General features: G+C 47.7%; 2 protein-coding genes across 5 annotated transcripts in view; both read left to right on the top strand.

Annotated features, from left to right (window-relative positions):
- Nucleotides 1-1461: 1461 nt before the first annotated feature.
- Mief1 (mitochondrial elongation factor 1) lies at nucleotides 1462-13944 on the top strand. 4 transcript variants are annotated; one of them, XM_010612667.2, is made up of 5 exons: nucleotides 1462-1535; nucleotides 8186-8336; nucleotides 10266-10443; nucleotides 10637-10899; nucleotides 11600-13944. In XM_010612667.2, the coding sequence occupies exons 2-5, from the start codon at nucleotides 8193-8195 to the stop codon at nucleotides 12404-12406; spliced, it is 1392 nt and encodes a 463-aa protein (XP_010610969.1). In that variant the 5' UTR covers nucleotides 1462-1535; nucleotides 8186-8192; the 3' UTR covers nucleotides 12407-13944. The 4 variants fall into 4 exon arrangements, with proteins under 4 accessions (XP_010610969.1, XP_010610961.1, XP_010610976.1 ...); XM_010612659.3 differs by lacking the exon at nucleotides 1462-1535 and adding an exon at nucleotides 1638-1742; XM_010612674.3 differs by lacking the exon at nucleotides 1462-1535 and adding an exon at nucleotides 6029-6081.
- A 4222-nt stretch (nucleotides 13945-18166) lies between these two features.
- Atf4 (activating transcription factor 4) overlaps nucleotides 18167-18468 on the top strand; it is a 2133-nt gene continuing 1831 nt past the window's right edge. The window contains exon 1 of the mRNA XM_010612684.3: nucleotides 18167-18355. The gene's annotated coding sequence lies outside the window, so the exon portion shown is untranslated. The remainder of the gene's footprint in view (nucleotides 18356-18468) is intronic.

Here is an 18468-nt window from a genome sequence, read left to right as displayed (position 1 = left end):
CTCATCAAACACCTTTGTTGGTTTTCTGCTTCCCTGTTCATGGGAAGCCTTTAGGGACGGAGACGTAGGTAGCCCGAGCTCGGGCAGGAAGTTAGCATGGCCGGAGACAGCGGCGCGTTGGCTTTGGGCTCAAGGGTCAGATCCTTTTTCTCCAAATACCTGTCCCATTCAACTCATTTCTTTATTTACGAAGGTGTGTGTGTGTGTGTGTGTGTGTGTGTGTGTGTGTGTGTGTGTGATCCTTTCTTCCTCAAAGGGCCATTGTGAGTTTTCCCTCTTTCACTCAGCAGCTTTGAGCCCCAGCTACGTGCCAGGCATGTTGCTGGGAAAGTTTCTGGGACGCCCAGAAGTGCTGCACTCTTGGGAAGGCCGCAGCACACGGTCACTCACATACAGTGTATGCAGAGTTGGGGTCCTGAGCACCCCTCACACACTCACATACCTTTACAGCTGTGTGCCTGTCCCCAAGTTACTTCTGCAGGCTTCCATTTCCTCCACTTGGGGCTAATGATGACACTGGGGTTGTTGATAGAGTGAGTTGTTAGTGGGATATGCTTAGAACATTCCTGGTAGTGAGTAAACCCTCAATAAGCGATCACTGTTACTATCATAACACTGTTACCTCATCATAGGTTCTTAGTTAAAATGTAATTGATGGCGAAGCACTTTACAGATGATGACATTTGTGCTTGTGTAAGGGCTTATTGTTACTGAAGAAAGGCAGTGGCAGTTTGTGTATAACTAAATGTGATATTTATTGAGTGTTTACAAACCTGGCTAGGTGGCCCTAATGATAGCTTTCCTTGATAGAGTACTCAGTATGTGCCAAGTGCTTTTCCTAACTCTTAATGCCCAGACCAACCATTTGGGCAAAATATAATTTAGTCTCATTGCACAATGGAGGAAGTGAGCCAAGCACAGAGAGGTTAGGAAACTTGCCCAGGGTAATGCTGCTCATGAGAGCCGTGGTGCTAGTATTCGAATATGGCTGAGTTCTTGACTTCAGCCACTCTGGACTATACTTTGTGATGAAGTTCTATTATGGGTGCTTTACAGGTGGGAAGTTCTCAAAATCGTAGTTGCTGTTACATGTAGTATCATTATTTCCATTTTATAAGTGAGGAAGCTAATGCTCGAGATTAGGAACTTTACCCAGAGCCATCAGGCAAGTAAGTGACACAGACAGGATTCCAGTCTGGCAAACCAAGCTTCCAAGCCCTGGTGAGCTGTAACCTGTACTTTGGGAGGAGGGAGTGTTGGAAGGACTAGTCCTACAGTGAAGTGAAAGTGTAACCCTGGAAGTCTGAATACTGCACTAGACGCCCCTGACCTGTACATTCTCTGCAGACCCTGATGTCATTCTTATTCTTGACTTGTACATTTTCTCTTCTGTGTAGAGTGTGACGCCAGCCCCCGCCCGTCCCCCATGGCCCCGTGGAGCCGAGAGGCAGTGCTGAGTCTCTACCGGGCTCTGCTGCGCCAGGGCCGAGAGCTTCGCTACACTGATCGAGACTTCTACTTTGCCTCTGTCCGCCGTGAGTTCCGGAAGAATCAGAGGCTAGAGGATCCCCAGGCCCGGGAGAAGCAGCTAGAGAAAGGCCTGGTCTTCCTCCACAGCAAACTGGGGGGGCTTGTTTAGGATCCTCTCCTTTATTCTTGTACCCTGACTGCAAGGAGGTGCCTTCTGTGGACACTCCTGCTCTCTCCCACTCCCACCTTCCCGATGTATTAAGAAGCCTCAGGTAAGCAGGCCCTTCTTTTCATAGGCATCACTTTTTTTTGTGATGCAGGGAAAACCAGGAAAGGGAGAACCTTTTATTTATTTATTTCCATTTGTATCTGGTTTATTGGTACTTTTTAAGTATATAGTACAGTTACAGTCATTGGGATCTTGTACCTTTACATAACAGATCTTAGGGAGAATCTTTTAGTTACCAGCATCCTTCCTTTAGTTTCCTCAGTGGAGGAAATCAGACATATTAGAAGTGAGACCTTTTGTGGGGAAAAAAATAGGCCCTGAGTATAAGGCCCCAACAAAACAAATTAGTGTCACCATCTTATAGAACATTTTATATATGAAAATGTTAGAAAACTATTGGTTAAAGCCATTAGAATTCAATTTCAAGCCAGCTCATTCTTTAGTAGATTCAGGTATGTGTACTTGTTTGTGGGTCAGATCATGTTCCCTAAAACATAACTATGTTTTGTGTGGCGGTCCAGCCGTCACAACACGAACGTACCTGAGTTGGGGAGTGAGGATTGAGAAAGGACAGCGCACTCGATAGTGTGGGAGACAAGAGGTCCCGTTTATTTCACAGAAACAGCTCTTTTTTAAAAGGCCCCCAACAGGAAGCATCAAGCAACTATATAGGGAGATCAGATCTTTGGCTATCCTGAGTTCCTCCCATCACAAGGTCAAATTTAACAAAGTCCTTGAGCTGGGTGTGGTGGTGCACGCCTGTAATCCCATAAAACCAGCCTGGATTATACAGTGAGTTCCAGGTCAACACCGATAATCCCATCTGCACTGCTGAGACCCTTGTCTCAGAAACGCCAAATAAACAAACAGATAGAGTCATGGATTAAGAAGTTACTTTTCCAATGTCAAATGCCAGCGGGCTCCCACAGTTTTGTTATAACATAGTCCACAAGTAAGCATAGTGTATGGATTTCAGAATCTAGTGCTTGGGTTCAAATCCTGGCACTGCTACTGATAGCCATGGGAATGAGGGTAAGTCACTAAACCTTTCCAGGCCTTCGCTTTCCCATTTGTGAGATACATGTAATAGTAGCTGCCTTCTTGGGTTCTGATGAGAATTCAGTGAGATGGTGAGTGCACACACAGACTGGGGATAGTTCTTGGCAAGGGGTAGGCTAGTTCTATTTACTCTGGATGCTGGTGTCAGCAAGAAGTCTCACTGCAGCATGATGACTATATTTAATTCAGCAGCCTTCCTGGAGGGCCTCGTATGGGCCTGGCATTCTGGTAGGCTCTAGAGATAGAGATGAACGATGTGTCCATTAGGGAACTCAGTCTTACAATGATATCAATGGGAAGTAATCCCCATATGAGCAGCTCTATGCTAGGAGGTTGTGTAGAGAGCTGTGGGGGCAGAAAGGAAGACCTAGGGTTTTATGGTAAGAGAGGATCATAGTTGGCTGTAAAAAAGAGGACATTTGAGATCTATCTCAGATCAGAAATAGCTCTCTGGACAAGGGGAAAAAGATAAACAAATGCCTGGAGGTGGAAACTGCATTTTGTCGTCTGGAAACCTGGCGTTGCTAGAATGGAGCACCTGTAAGGCAAGTGACGACTTGAGGCTGGACAAGGTCTGGAAAGACTGTCCTAGCTTTGTAAGAAGGGAATGGCATGGCCGCATTTGTGCCTTAGAGCATACCAAGGTGCTGTGGGAAGTACACAAGAAGAGAGGCAGTGAATCTGGGCAGTTGGATCCAGGGACTGGGATGGTGAGGGTGGTTGCATGTAAAATCCAACATGTATAGGAGTGAAGGGCTTGGTGGCCACTTGGCTGAGGCAGAAGGTGAGAGGGTAAAGGGTCGTTGCGGTGGTTGCCCCAAGGGCAGAGGGTGCTGTTTTGGATTGAGATGGAGGAGCCTTCTGTCATGGCTTTTGGTTCTCCCTGGTCAGTTTCACTGATTGGCAGACCTGCCTTTGGCAGTACAAAGCCAGGGACAGTATGATGCCTGTGGGAACCTGTCTGCCCCGGACAGTAGCGCGCCTCAAAAAGAAGCTGTTATTGAAATCTTTGTATACCTAATCTTTGCAACTGTGAGTTGCTATATCTTGCCATCACCGTCCACTAAACAAATCAAATGCCATAGAGAAAATAATTCATTCACACAACGGCTGTTTACTGTGTCAAGCATTGATCCCGGGAGATGTAGCAGTGAGTGCACCACAATGCATTCAGTGGGGAAAAGGAATTTTAAAAGCTTGTGGTCCAGTAGTTACTAGAGGGAGGGCAGGTGAGGTGAAGCTGTAGGCTGTGCCGGGACTCCTCTGCCTAGGTTCAAATCCTGGCTGCACAGTTGATGGATGTGGTAAGTTACTGAGGGCCGCTCATTTAATATCTTCATTGCCTTTATCTTTAAACTGGAGATCACAATATTACCGACCTCATGGGAGTGTCGTGGTGAAGATGAGAGAGTATGTCAGATGTCCACCACAAGGGGGTCCTTTTCCTGCCCATCATGAAGGGCCATGGCCAGCACTCCTCTAAGAAGACAGGTTAACGAGAAAAGAGCCACAGATTTATTGATTTAATAACAAGTGTAAGTGCCTGGAAGCCCTTAGAAATGAAGACCCATCAACCCAGGGTAGATTACTTGTTTTATTCTTCAGTGCAAGGAATTAAAAACAGTCGTGAAGAAATATGATTGGACAGAGAGGAATCTAACTGTAATAGACTGAGAGGAGAAGCCCAGCAGGGCCTGTTGTTCTTCTTGGCTTCTCAGTTGTAGCACTTCTTCCCGCCAGATGTGGATCAGGATGCTTTCTGTGGGAGTCCTAGGACCTACAACTTGGGATCCCTTCTCAGCCTTCCAGAGTCTTGGGATTACAGGTGTGCACTGACACACTGCTACCGTCTTGAGCATTTTTTTTTTGGGACCTTCCTACTTGTGGGGCAGGCCCTGGTGCCACTGCTAAATCCCTGGCCCTATTTTAAGCAATTTTAAGTGTACAATTCAGTTCTGTCTGGTATAATCACATTGTGGAATGGATCTCCAGAACTTTTTTTACTTGGGAGATCTGAAACTTTATCTGTTAAATAATTGTGGTCCTCTCTCTCTCTTTTTAATGTTTTTATTTTTGAGGCAGACTGGCCTCAGGCTCCTGAGTGCTGGGATTATAGGTGTGTACCACTGAGAACAGTAAGTGGTTCTTCTTGTTGCCCTGAGCATCCAGCCCCCTCCCTCCTTAAGCAGTGGTGTTTTTGTCTTCTCCATATGTCGCAGGCCACAGGCCAGTGCAGCAGAGCCTGAGAGCTGGGCATGCTGTGGTTGGGGGGCAGATTCCAGTGAACAGGTTCGATTAAGTTTTAGAATAAGGACAGTCTCCCTGTTGGAGCTTGTGGATGCTCTGTCGAGGTTCCTGGGTCTGTGACACCACCTGGCCCTTCGATGGTGTGGGAGTGTAGCACTACAGTAGGAAGAACCTTTATCAAGCCTGCCCTGCTCTACTTACATAGTTCTGATTTCAAGCCCAGGAGAGCTTTGTTTGTAGTGTTGCAGGGGCCTTTTGAGTTCTGTCCCTAAAGGTGCTGTGTAGCTCAAAGAACAGTCTAGGTTGCCGACTGCCTTCTGAAAGCTGGTCTTTTGACTAGCTGAGGGACATTTGAGAGGACTTAATGATAGCCCTCACTTGGGGAGCATGTTTACAGTTTATAAAGTGTTTGCTTATAGTGTCTTGGTAGATGTTGTTTCCTCACCACAACCCTACCATTATCCCCTTTTCATAGTTGAAGGGATAAACAACCCATTTGAGGTCACCCAGCTAATTAGCCAGGGCTCAAGACAACTCAATCTCAGGACTTCCGACTCTAAAGCTCATCTCTCTCCTTTTGCGCTGCGGCACCACCTTCAGGTGGAGGCACGACTGAGCTAAATCCACCTTGTTCTTCACACTGTCCCAGAAGGGCCCAGGAGGCCCCTTCTACCTTTTGCTTGGAGGAACAGGTGCTCTTCTGATCCTGCTGCATCATTCAAGAATGATTTAAAGATCGCTGCACACAGTGGTTTTTCCTGTTGTAAATGCATCAGCAAAAGTGGTTTTGTTTTTTCAGTGGTGGAAGTTGAACCCAGAGCTTTGTGCAGTTCTTTTGTAGTTCCTGAAAAAAATAGAAGTCATGACTATGTAGGGAAATGTGTAAGGTTCCGCTTTCTCCTGGTCACACTCCTCTGCCTCTGCTGTCTAGATGTCCCATCTCCGTCACAGTGGCCCCCGAAGGAAGAGCGGCTGGCTCTCTGGCCTGATGCCACTCGGAAGTACCAAGTTTAAATATTCTCCTTGGCCTTGTCTGCTCTGTGCATTTGAAGCAGAAATATATTTTGTTTGACCAGGTAATTCCTCACTGTTCTAAACCTGAAGCTTCTGTGGACTACAAAAGGTGAAGAAAAGGAAAGTGCCACCAAGGTTGTGAATGTGTGTGAGAGAAAGACTTTTTGGACTTGGCAGTAACTCTTAGTTAACTCAGTTGCTAGAATAAGTAGAGTCAGAAATATTTCTTTTTCATTTATTAGTTTGTTTCAATTATTCATACATTTTTTGAGGGGGTAGGGAAGTGTAGGCATAGGGCATGAGGTGTAGAACTAGCAGTACCCAGTCCTCACAAGATATGAGAAAGAACTTTATTTTATACTGGAAGATGTATACACTGATCCTATATTTTATTTTTAATTTTTGGTGCTGGGGATTGAACCTAAGGCCTCATGCATGCTAAGCATGGGCTCTACAACTGAGCCACACCTCCAGCCATAGATCCCCATGTGTTGTCCTCTTTGAGGGTATTTGGGGACCCTAGGTGCCACTCAGCTTTATTTTTCATGTGTGTTTTCTGGGGACATGCCGGGTGGGAGAGAGTAGCAATGCTGAGCTCAGCAGTCATGTCTGACCAATGTGGCCTCCTTACCTGGTCAGGCAAGGGCTGTTCAGATCAAGATGACTTTTTTTTTTTTTTGAGGTAAATCTTTTTTTTTTTTTTAACAAAAAATAAATTTTATTTTATCCCATTTCCCCTCAACCCCCCTCCCCTCCCTATGAACAGAAGCTTTGTTTCCACTTTTTTCTTCTATTTCCACTTTTTTTCTTGTCTGTTCCTTTCTCCCTCTATCTTCCCTTGTTCCCCTTCCCATTTGAAGACTTTCTTCCCATTTCTCAACCTCTCTTATACGTTTCAGTCCATATTTCCACTTTCGGTTTCTCACACCAGAGAAACAATGCAGTATTTAAAATGTGTGCTTGATTTATTTCACTTAAGAGTATGATCTCGGGGTCCATCCATTTAGCTATAAGTGTCTGAAGCTCATCTTTCTTTGTGGCACAGTAGTGCTCCATTGTAGGAAAAAAGCCCCACATCTTTATCCACTCGTCTGGTATTAGGCATTTGGGTAGTTTCCAAGATTCAGTTACTATAAACTGCTGCTATAAACATGGATGTGCATATATCGCTGTGGTAGGATGCTTTTATTTCTTTCGGGAAGATAGCTGGATGACTACTTTGAAGCGAGAGAGAGAGAGAGAGAGAGAGAGAGAGAGAGAGAGAGAGAGTGTGTGTGTGTGTGTGTGTGTGTGTGTGTGCTGCCCCCTTGAGTGCTAGGCAGTCTCTTCTTGGTGTGCCCATGTATATCTTTTATGTGAACACATTTTGAGTTATTTAAAGTGCATTTGAGCTCTGGGTATTTTTGTTTTCCAGTCCATAGCTGAGTCTGTGGCATCCTTTGTTTTTCTTGGCCTTTGCCCGAGCCTTAGTGTCTCCCTGCACACTTGCCCCAAGAAGCAAGCATTTGCCCAATAGGAACATCCACAAAGGACCCTTACACCATACTCCTATGTGGACTTGCAGTTATGTCTCCATCAGCAGGGTGTTTGTTCCCTGCTATTTTGTGTTTTGTTTGCAGAAGACAGACTTAGGACCAGTTTGAATTGGGTTAGGGTAAGCATAATGCAATAGAGAAAACAGTGTAAAAGGAGTTGGTAGTGCTGAGTTCTGGAGATACACATGTCCTTTTTCTCTAGGACTTCTGGCAAGTTACCCCCTTACTGAGGAATGGTGGGATCGGATTAGATAAGCCCCAAGGCCCTTCTCAGTTCTAACATGTCACAAAGTAGTGGACAAGGGAGCAAAACCTGACCAGCCCTATGCCGCTGTGAAGTGGTAGAGAGTGGTGACACTGCCTAGTGGGGCAGGAATTTCATTGTAATACAAACAAGGGACTGACAGTGAATTTAAAGCTTTGTAGCCCATCAGTGCACACAATCAGGTCCTCCCCCTGCTATCTAGATCTATCATGGGCCATGCCACCGCCCTCAGATTCCAGAGCACACAGTGCTGGAGTCAGGAAGGGTACCCTGACCTCGACGGAAGAGGCAGGTGAAGGCAGAGGGCTACCCTTCTTGGTGGGAGAAGTCCCAGGTGGTGATGGCTGTGTTCTGTCTTCTTCTCAGGTGAGCGATGGCAGGCGCTGGTGAGCGCAAAGGCAAGAAAGATGACAATGGCATTGGCACGGCCATTGATTTTGTGCTCTCCAATGCCCGGCTGGTGCTGGGGGTGGGTGGAGCGGCCATGCTGGGCATCGCCACGCTGGCGGTTAAGCGGGTAAGTACCTGCGGCCTGGGCCAGGGATGGGAGCAGGTGGGGCAGCATCTACAGAGGGAGCTCCTGTGGAACAGGACCTGGACGCTGCTCATGTACCTTGATTATTTGGGACCTTTGGGCAAGATGCTGAGAGAACTCAGTAGGCTTGCTTTCAGGACTCTACCCTGAAAAAGCACCGGGGATACAAGCAAACAAAAAAATGTCAAGTAACCAAAACGGCCTTTCCTGACTACTTTGTTTAGTACTGTAGATTGAACCCAGGGATGAGCTACCACTGAGCTACATCCCTTGGTCATCTTATTTTTTAATTCTGAAACAACTTTTTAAATTTTGAATGTTAGTGTCTCACTAAGTTGTCCAGGCTATCCTCAAATTTGCCTTTCTCCTGACTCAGCCTCTCAAGTAGGGAACACAGGCATTTGCCACCACACCCAGCAACTACTTTAATTTAAAATAGCAGCATCTCACCGCACATGAACTTGTATTTCCTTTTCCAACCTTATTTTTTAAAAAATGTTTATCTCTGTGTACATTAACTTGTTTATTATGTATTGTTTCTATCCCTCTAGTACACTAGAAACTCCATGAGGGTGAGGATTTGAGATTCTTAGTTGGCTGCTTTATTCTTAGCATCTAGAACAATGCCCAGCGCTTGTACCCTCTGTATCTGTGAGTTTCAAACTACACGTTCAGACATCTACTGATTGAAAGTATTTTTTAAAACATGCATCAGTACTGAACATGTATGGACTTTTTTCTTGTCATTTTTCTGAATACAGTATGGCAACTATTTCCATAGCATTTATTCTGTGGTAGATTTTGTAAGTAATCTAGAAACGACTTAAGGTATAAAGGAGGAGCTGGTGGATTGGTGCATACCTGGAATCCCAGCACTCGGGAGGCTAAGCGGGAGGATTGTAAGTTTGAGTCCCACTTGGGCAACTTAGCAAAACCCTGTCTCAAAAAATAAAAAAGGGCTGGGGGTATATAGCTCAGTAGTAGAGTGGCCTTGGGTTCAATCCTTAATACAAGCTGGGGATGTAGCTCAGTGGTTCCGTCACCTACCTTGCAAGTGCAAGGTCCTGAGTTCGATCCCTGGTACAAAAAAAGTCAGTAACAATCCTTTTTCTTTTTATTTTTTTGGTACCGGGAATTGAACTCGGGCCCTGTGCTTGCAAGGCAGGCGGCAAAACCACTGAGCTAAATCCCCGGCCAGTGACAATCCTTAATACAGGAAAAAAAAAAATACAGGAAGATGTGCCTGTGTGTAGGTTATATGTAACTGCTGAATCTTTATTAAAGGACACAGCAGCAGGTTTGGGTATCCTTGGGGTATCCTGAAAGCCCTCCCCTGGGGATACCAAGGAAACAATAATAACTGTTTACTGTTTTCAAGACCAGGCATGGTGGTATATGCCTGTAATCCCAGCACCTTGGGAGACTAAGGCAGGAAGATGGCAAGTTTAAAGCCAGCCAGGGCAACTTAGTGAGACCCTGATTCAGAATATTTAAAAATACAATAAAAAGAGTGAAGGCCCTGGATTCAGTCTCTAGTATTCCCTCCTACCCAACAGATCTAGTTTGAAAAGTACACAGGGGGGAAAAATACATGGAAAATAATAATCCTGATTATATAAATATATATTTCTAGAAAGAAATATCAGCAGTTTTCTCTGATTTGGGGACATTATGGATAAACTTTTCTTTTTTTTTTTTAGTATTTCCTGATTTTTGGCATAACGTAATGTATTCAATAGTCTAGAATAAAATAAAATTATTAAAAAACAGTACTTGAGGCTGGGAAGCACATACGAGGCCCTGGGTTCCAGGAAACAGTAGTTGAACTTACTAGAGAAGAGCTAGGGAGGAGGGAATTGGAAGGAGAGGAGGGAAGCAGGTCTGTGTCCTGTGTCCTCTCTGCCATTGCAGATGTACGATCGGGCAATCAGTGCCCCTACAAGCCCCACTCGCCTGAGCCATTCAGGGAAAAGGAGCTGGGAAGAACCAAACTGGATGGGCTCCCCACGATTGCTGAGCAGGGACATGAAGACAGGCCTGAGCCGGTCCCTGCAGACCCTCCCCACAGACTCCTCGGTCTTTGACACAGGTGAGGTGGGCTGTCAGCTCCTGGGACCCTGGACTCCAGTACCACCCTGTTGTGCAGGCATTTCCTGAGCGAATACATGCCAGGGTGTGCACGGACTGCCCTTTGCGCTAGGCCCTTCTCTCTGGGGCTGAGGCAGCTGTGGACCAAGCAAGCATGGGAAGAGCTCATGTGCTTCTCTCTCTTGCCTTGGCAGATACATTCTGCCCGCCCCGGCCCAAGCCATTGGCCAGGAAGGGCCAGGTAGACTTGAAGAAGTCACGACTCCGCATGTCCCTGCAGGAGAAACTTCTTTCTTACTACCGGAACCGGGCAGCCATCCCTGCTGGAGAGCAGGCTCGAGCCAAGCAAGCTGCCGTGGACATATGTGCTGAGCTCCGGGGCTTCCTACGGGCCAAGCTGCCTGACATGCCACTTCGGGAGATGTACTTGAGTGGCAGCCTCTATGATGACCTGCAGGTAACGAGATGCTTCTCATGAAGGCTGGGGTAGGGACTGACCAAATACAGCCCAGGAAGTCAGTGTCACGGGCTCCCAAAAGACCTGCGGTCCTGCTGCTTGTGCATCCTGTGCCTGGAAGCAGCGTGTCATTCTGCTGTGGTGTCTCCCTTACCCCTTTCCTCATTGTTCAGTCATGTCACTTTTTTCTTTTCCTTTCGAGGCAGGCAGCAGAACCATTGAGCCAAATCCCCATACCCTAGTCATGTAACTTTTAAGAAGCTGTAAGAAACCTGCTTTTTCCTGTATTCTTTTTAAAAAATTTTTTGAGGGCCGGGGATTTAGCTCAGCGGTTCGGTGGCCTGCCTTGCAAGCGCAAGGACCCGAGTTCAATCCCGGGTACAAAAAAAAAAAAAGAAAAATTTTTTTTTGAGACAGGGTCTACTGTGTAGTTCAGGCTGGCCGTGAAGTTTTGGTGATCCTTCTGCCTCAGCCTCCCAAGTTCTGGGATTATAGGTGTGTGCCACCACATCTGGCCTTCTTGTATTCTTGTCCCCATCTGTCCTGTCTGGTTTCTTCTGTGCAGAGTGCTTCAGTGACATGAAAGAATTCTTAGCTTCCATTTTTGTTGGGAGATTGCAAGATGGCAGGTTGTTGTTGGGGGGACATGTCTCTTGAGCTGAGTAAACCCCTCAAAACCTTTTCAATTCTCTCCCGGCAGGTGGTGACAGCTGACCATATCCAACTCATTGTGCCCCTCGTGTTGGAGCAGAACCTGTGGTCTTGCATCCCTGGCGAGGATACTATCATGAACATCCCTGGCTTCTTCCTGGTTCGTCGAGAGAACCCAGAGTACTTTCCTCGTGGCAGCAGTTACTGGGACCGCTGTGTAGTAGGGGGTTACCTCTCCCCAAAGACAGTGGCAGACACATTTGAGAAGGTCGTGGCTGGCTCCATCAATTGGCCAGCCATAGGGTCCCTCTTGGACTATGTGATCCGACCAGCACCACCCCCAGAGGCCCTGACGCTAGAAGTGCAGTATGAGCGGGACAAACATCTTGTCATTGACTTCCTGCCATCGGTGACCCTTGGTGACACTGTCTTGGTGGCCAGACCACACCGGCTAGCCCAGTATGACAACCTGTGGCGGCTGAGCTTGCGTCCAGCCGAGACGGCACGCCTGCGGGCTTTGGACCAGGCAGACTCGGGCTGCCGATCTCTGTGCCTCAAGATTCTCAAGGCCATATGCAAGTCCACCCCAGCTCTGGGCCACCTCACTGCCAGTCAGCTAACCAATGTCATCCTCCACTTGGCCCAGGAGGAGGCTGACTGGTCTTCAGACGTGCTGGCCGATCGTTTCCTGCAGGCGCTGAGGGGACTCATCCGCTACTTAGAGGCTGGAGTCCTGCCCAGTGCCCTGAACCCCAAGGTGAACTTATTTGCAGAGCTCACTCCTGAGGAAATCGATGAGTTGGGATACACTCTCTACTGCTCCTTGTCTGAGCCAGAGGTGCTGCTACAGACCTAAGTACAGGTGAAGGCCAAAGCAGCTGTCCGGTTCAGGCCCTGGATTCTCCGTTAGAAACATGTGGCTACATAGTTGGTGCCTCACAGGGTCCCTAGGTGCCTCCTGGTTCTTGCTGGTCATTGTCCTGGTCGCTTCATGCTGATTAGAATGTCATCTCTTTGGTTCCCTATTTTCTTACCCAGCCCTACCTATTTTTGTTACCAAACACTGTGCTCTCTACTCCCTCCTTGGTCCCAGCTGATACTTCCAGAATGAATTGGGACGATAGAGTGCTGGCCTGAGCTGTTGAGGCCACTTGGTGTTTTGTATTTTGTCCCAGTTTTCCTGCTTTGTGTGCCCTGTGCTGCCCTTTTACCCCTTCCTATTTAGTGCCTGTCTTTTCCTCTCTTCTGTTTCATGCCTTCTGTTTGGCTTTTGTCCCGGAGCATAACTACCTAATCAAGATGTTGCCTTTCAGTTAAATATCACAGAAGCACTGTGATTACAGATGTGCAAGCTCAACTCTGCAGAGTGAGCACTGAGACAGTATTTAGGGTTTCTAGGGGTGAGGCGGGTGGAATAGCTGGGTCTTTGACCGTGGTTCCTAGAAAACAAGCCCAGTCCCTCACCCCCTCAACCAACTTTTCATAAATGCCAAGAACATTTCTCCTGGGGACACTGTTACTGACTCACACAGGATAATACGATGCAGTTATTTGGAGTTTTTATTTATTAGCTGTCATCAATGAGTGCACAGGGCGGCCAGGAGCTGGTTCTTCGGGCCTAGCGGAGGGCCTGCATGCTGTCTGTATCTCATCTGTGGCTGCCATTTAGATAAAGAAGGGACAGCAGCTGCAAGGCAGCACCTCATGTGGATGCTGTTTCATCCCTTTTTTATTACCAGTAGGACAAGGCCTTGAAGGAACACAGGCTTAGCGGTAGAAGCTGAAGGAGGTGGACAGCAGGCTGTCACCTGGAAAATCCAGTTGCCACTGAGGGCCCAGTGAACATGTTTTGTCCTCTGAAAGGACTTGCCTTTCTAGCATGTTGCCTTAGAGCAAGAACAGGGCCCAGCAGCTAGCTGCGTTTCCCCTGTCTGCTGCAGCATTGGAAAGGTGTTTGCTGAGCTCTCCTGGTACCCAGAGAGGCCAAAGGGCAGGTGAATTGGCACAGCCCTCTTTCCCCATCCAGTCTGTCACCCTGCACCTGGGGAGATCGGTGCTACCCAGGAAGAGAGAGCACAGAGTGAGTCCCAGGAGGAGGAGGGTACTGCCCACGTTTTTTCTTGGTTCCTGCTGCTAAAAACTGCACTATTTATGGCAGTGCAAATGTATCCCGAGGGTGGGGAGGAGTGTTCTAATACACCATGTCTGTGTCTTGTGTTTTTCTATTTGTGGCAAAAAAGCTGACAGTTTTATTTCTGATCTGCCCATCCAGTATTTTGTTCTCATTGAGCCTTATTTTATCTATTCTTACTACCTCTCCATCAGGGAGATTGTGTGTCCTCTGCAGCTGTCTCATTCCTTTCCACTGACAGTGACACGAATGACTTCAAATAGCACCGATACCCAGCAACTCCCAGTTGAGGGCAGAGATAGATGCCTGCTCCATTTTTGTCATGGATTAGGAAGTTGAGAATAGCCTTGACTACGTTTAGAGTCTTTCTTCCTCTCTGCTAATCTGCAAGGTTCATTGTTTTATTTGGGTAAGATATCAAACAACTGGAAAGATGAAGCCAAGAGCCCTGAGAGGTGCTCCACCCCGGCTATTCCTTAGGATTAAATGGGAGCTGAAAACATCTGAGCCTCAGCGCTCCTGGGTGCTGGTGTGGAGGGCTCCAGTGACCTCTCTGGTGTCCTGGGGTGGTGGTGGTGGTGGTGGTGTTACAGCCGAGGGATTGCTGGGATAAAGGATTTAGGTTACCTGCCATGAGTATTATAAAACTCAGAAATTTCCCAATCTGTCATTTCTGACCAAATTCTATATAAAACTTTGGAAAGAGCTTAAAAAGGAAAAGCTTTAAAGAATCCCAAGATTTTACCCAGCACCAGGAGGCTAAGGCAGGAGGAGTGACCCAAGTTGGAGGTCAGCCTAGGAACATACTTGAGTTCAAAGCCAGCCTGAACTACATAGGAAGACCCTGTCTTAAAAAAAAAAAAAAAAAATTATAGAGTCCCAAATATCATAGTCAAGCACAACTGAATTTGGGAAGGGAAGAGTTTATTTTCTGTCTTTAGGGGCAGCTCTGACTTTTAGTTATGCTTCACAAAACCCAAACTGTAACTTTGTAATCTTACAAGCAAGACCCTCACTCTTAAGGCCTCAGAATTTAGCAGCAGTGGGAACTCAGCCTGAGTACTGGTGGGTTTACAGTTTTCCTCAAAAAATGTGGAAGATAGGTGGTGCTCTGAGAGGCTGGGACATCTCTCTGCCCACGTATTTCCCTTTAAAAAAGTGGACTAAGGTGCAGTACCTGCCTCACCACTCTTTCTGTTCAGTAGCTCCCACTTTTGCCTGAAGGAGTAGCAAGTGCTCCTACTTTTCTGTCTGGAGATCTTTTGGGTACCTTCTAGATTAGCAAACCACATACTTGGCCTAAAAATAATACACTCATCATTATCTTGAACACTCCATAAATTCCAAGTTTATTTTGGTTCTTCCCTGTTACCCATTCCTAAAAAACAAGTTCTGGACAGCAGGAATTTTCTTTATATGCTGGGTGTGACTTTCTGAAAAATACAGGAAAGAAACCTTGAAGCTTATGTCTGGAAGAGCTCTGCTGAGGAAACTTACTTGTCTGCGGGGCCTTAGGCCCTGGCCACCCACCTGTTCACACCTCCATTGACCTGTTTTGCTTCCTTGTCTGTTCATGTGGTTCAGGGTCAGCTTGAGGTTGGAGGGCCCTGGAGAGCCCCTGAGAGGGGTTCTGTACATAGGGGTCCCTATGTGTGTCCAGAAGCCTCTGTCATGGTACATCTTCCTTGGACTAACTTGGCTGAGAACTTCAGCTCTTGGAGGATTTGCTAGAACTCTACCCTTTCACTTGAAAGTCAAAGCCAAGGAGAATGGTCAGAAGCTTGGGCGTGGAGCTGACAATTCCTGGGCCAGGCTAGGAGGCTGTGCGCCTTTAGATGCTACTTAACTGTAAGTGGCCAGAATCCAGAGATGCGGACTCTGGACAGTTGCATCCTGGGTGCTGTTTACTTTTTCATTTTGATCACCTCATGGTTTGAACTCGTGGTCCCTGAGGCCAAGTCCACAATTTGCCTTTTAGTCACTTGTCTGCCCTTCAGTGGTGATCAGTGGGTTAGCTGGCAGATCAGAAGTCAGTCACCAGTCCCATGTCTTGTCTTGGTGAGGAGCAGTTTAGTCCTGAGACCCAGAGAACTGCTATCCTTTTTCTCCTAAGGGAGGAAATGAAACAGGAACACAATGTTCTTCCATAGCATAGGAAGAAGAAAATAAAATCTTTCCAACAACTCCGACTTTGTGTGGTATGAAACTGAAGGAGTGCTGGGTCTTCATTTTCAGCTGAGAACCTTTGAAGTGTTTGGCCTGCATCTTCACAACAGAATGGGTGGAAAAGTTGCCACCGGACTCATTCCATGACCTCTGCAGTGTCAAAATGGGCAGTGTTGGGCTGGGAATTTAGCTCAGTGGTGCCACTCCTGCTTCCCTGTCTAACAAGCACAAGGTCCTGAGTTCGATGCCTGGTACCACACACACACACACACACACACACACACACACACACACACACACTAAAGAGGCAGTGTTACTTTAATTCCAACCATATGCATGGCTGGTTGTCGGGAGCCTTTGCTAAGTCTCTAGAGCAAAAAGAGGATGTGGGCCTTCCCTCCTTCATTATTCCTTGGAAAGATACAGATTAATGGCTAAGGATTTTTACTCCTTTGACACTGAAACACTAAACAAAACAACTCTTTTTTGGGACAGGATCTTGCTCTGTAGTCCAGGCTTGGGTGCACAGTGTAGCTCAGGCTAGGCTCAAAGTCCGGCTTCCAGTGGGGGGGATTCCAGGTGTGTGCCATGTCCAGCAAGGGGTGATCTCAGCACTCACGAATCCCCCCAGGCAAGGAAAGACATCGCAGCATCCAGTGTGACTTGTGTATACCAGTTGTTTATAGCTGTTGGTTTCGTGTCAGTGAGTAAGAGTAGAGTCCTCTAAGGAAAAAGGATGATGTCATGGGGATAAAGGCAAGGGGATTGGGAGGTCAAGGTCAGAAGACCTGAGTTGTAGTAACAACTATTTATTGAGCTCTACCAGGCACTGTGCTAAGGGCTTTACGTATATGATCTCACTGCATTCCTAGGACAAGGGTACTCATCAGCCTCACTTTGCAGGCTGAGAGGACAAGTCATTTGGCTAAACGTCCCAGCTAATGACAGAGCCAGCCCTCGGTAATGATATTTATGTGACCTATTTAAATAGAAGTGGAACTTAAGGTTTCCACTTTTACAGGGCTGATGGAGGGAGCCTGAGTGTGAGGGAAGATTCTCAGGATTTCTACAGCAGCTCCACTGTGGGAGCCAACCCTCGCCACAAATGCCACATCCAGCGAGTGGGGGAGGTGCCTGGAGCTTCTCATCACTGGGCTATCACGGTGACTTGTTGGAAAGTTAGTTACTCCTGGGAGTTAACAGAATTGGCAGGGCCGGAATTGGCAGTTAATCCAAACTTGCTTGGAGAGATGCCACTTGAATAGTATCTGAACGTATACAAACCAAAGTAAATTTCCCTCTACAATAATAGGCTAGACTCCTAAATAGAACAGCAGACTCCTAAAATACGAGTATTGTGGAAATAATTCATGCTCCAAGATGGTGCGTCTTTGCTGTAGGTTCTACGGGCCTTTGGGAGTAGGTGGGGAGAGAGCTAATGATCTCCATGAATAACCTCCCTTACAACTGGGGTCCTGACCCTCTCTGGGAGACCAAGCCAGCCCACTGTGTTGCTTTGGAAAACCAACACTCGATTCGTGTAACTTCCGGGGGCCTTTCCGGATCGGGAGTCAACCCAATCCGTCCAGGTGGCAGCGGAAGACGAACTGTGGAGTTCAGGTCACTAGCACCGAGATTCCCTAAGGGTGGCAGTAAGGGACCGCAGGGGCCAGGACCTGAAGCCACGGTTAAAAGCGCGTGGGAGGTCAAAGCCTATAAGGAGGACTCCTGATTGAGACGACTACTACGGAGTAGTTTGAAACAATAGCTGCCGAACCCCGCAGCTCTATGGTGCGAACTGTACGGATAGCTCCGTTCCCTCCCGCGCGCGCCCGTGTAGTAGTAGCCCGCCCATCTCATGCCGTGAACCAATAAGTACTCGAAGTATATATGACTCACCAGGTTTGGACCAATGGGCTCGACGCGCGTTCCCCTTCAGCATCTCGCGCGATAACCATGCGGCCTTGGCCTCCGCAATGAAACCCGAGAGGAAAGACTTTCTCTCCCCGCCCTCGGAACTCACACCGGAAGCGAGGCGGCTATGACAGATCCCTCCGCGCTTCGAGGCGGAACAGGGAGGATCGCGGTTCTTTGATCCTAGGCCTCCTGTAAAATAGTGCACCTTTTTCTTTTCGTAAGACCCTGAAAATAAGCTTCTCTCGAGTCATACCTACGCCCTGGACCTAAAGGCGGAGACGGACACCAGTAGACGGACGTGAGCGAGTGGTTCGGCGGCCAGGGTCACGTGGCTGCAGCGGAAGGATGCGTCCTGTGCTGCGTCTCTGAGAGGAGTCTATAAAAGGTCGGCTGGCAACGCGGCGCGGCCATTTCTGCTCCACCTGCCCCTAGATGTAGATTATCTTGCTGTGCTTTTTCCTCCCCTCGCGCAGGTTGCGCGGCCACCATGGCGTATTAGAGGCAGTAGTGCCTGCGGCAGCGTTGGCCTTTGCAGCGGCGGCAGCAGCATCAGGCTCTGCAGCGGCAACCTCCAGCGGCTTAAGCCATGGCGTGAGTATCTGGGCCCTACCCGGCTGTGCGCCCTGCGTCGGCTGGGCTGGGTGCGGCCTGTGGCCCGGGTGCGTCGCGAGGGGAAGCGGTTTTACGAGCGCCCGGGACGCTTG

This window comes from Fukomys damarensis, unplaced genomic scaffold (assembly GCF_012274545.1).
Source record: "Fukomys damarensis isolate Sample0158 unplaced genomic scaffold, DMR_v1.0_HiC HiC_scaffold_19, whole genome shotgun sequence".
Lineage (NCBI taxonomy): Eukaryota > Metazoa > Chordata > Mammalia > Rodentia > Bathyergidae > Fukomys > Fukomys damarensis.
The sequence above is the reverse complement of the archived record's forward strand: the minus strand, read 5'-3'. Positions and strand labels throughout refer to the sequence as shown.

What these genes read in the sequence shown, in the direction of transcription:
- Mief1 (XM_010612667.2), top strand. Translation starts at nt 8,193, where the DNA reads ATGGCAGGCGCTGGTGAGCGCAAAGGCAAGAAAGATGACAATGGCATT. An exon ending in CTCCTCGGTCTTTGACACAG is followed by an intron (nt 10,444 to 10,636) that starts GTGAGGTGGGCT and finishes TTGCCTTGGCAG; the next exon opens with ATACATTCTGCCCGCCCCGG. An exon ending in GCCTCTATGATGACCTGCAG is followed by an intron (nt 10,900 to 11,599) that starts GTAACGAGATGC and finishes CTCTCCCGGCAG; the next exon opens with GTGGTGACAGCTGACCATAT.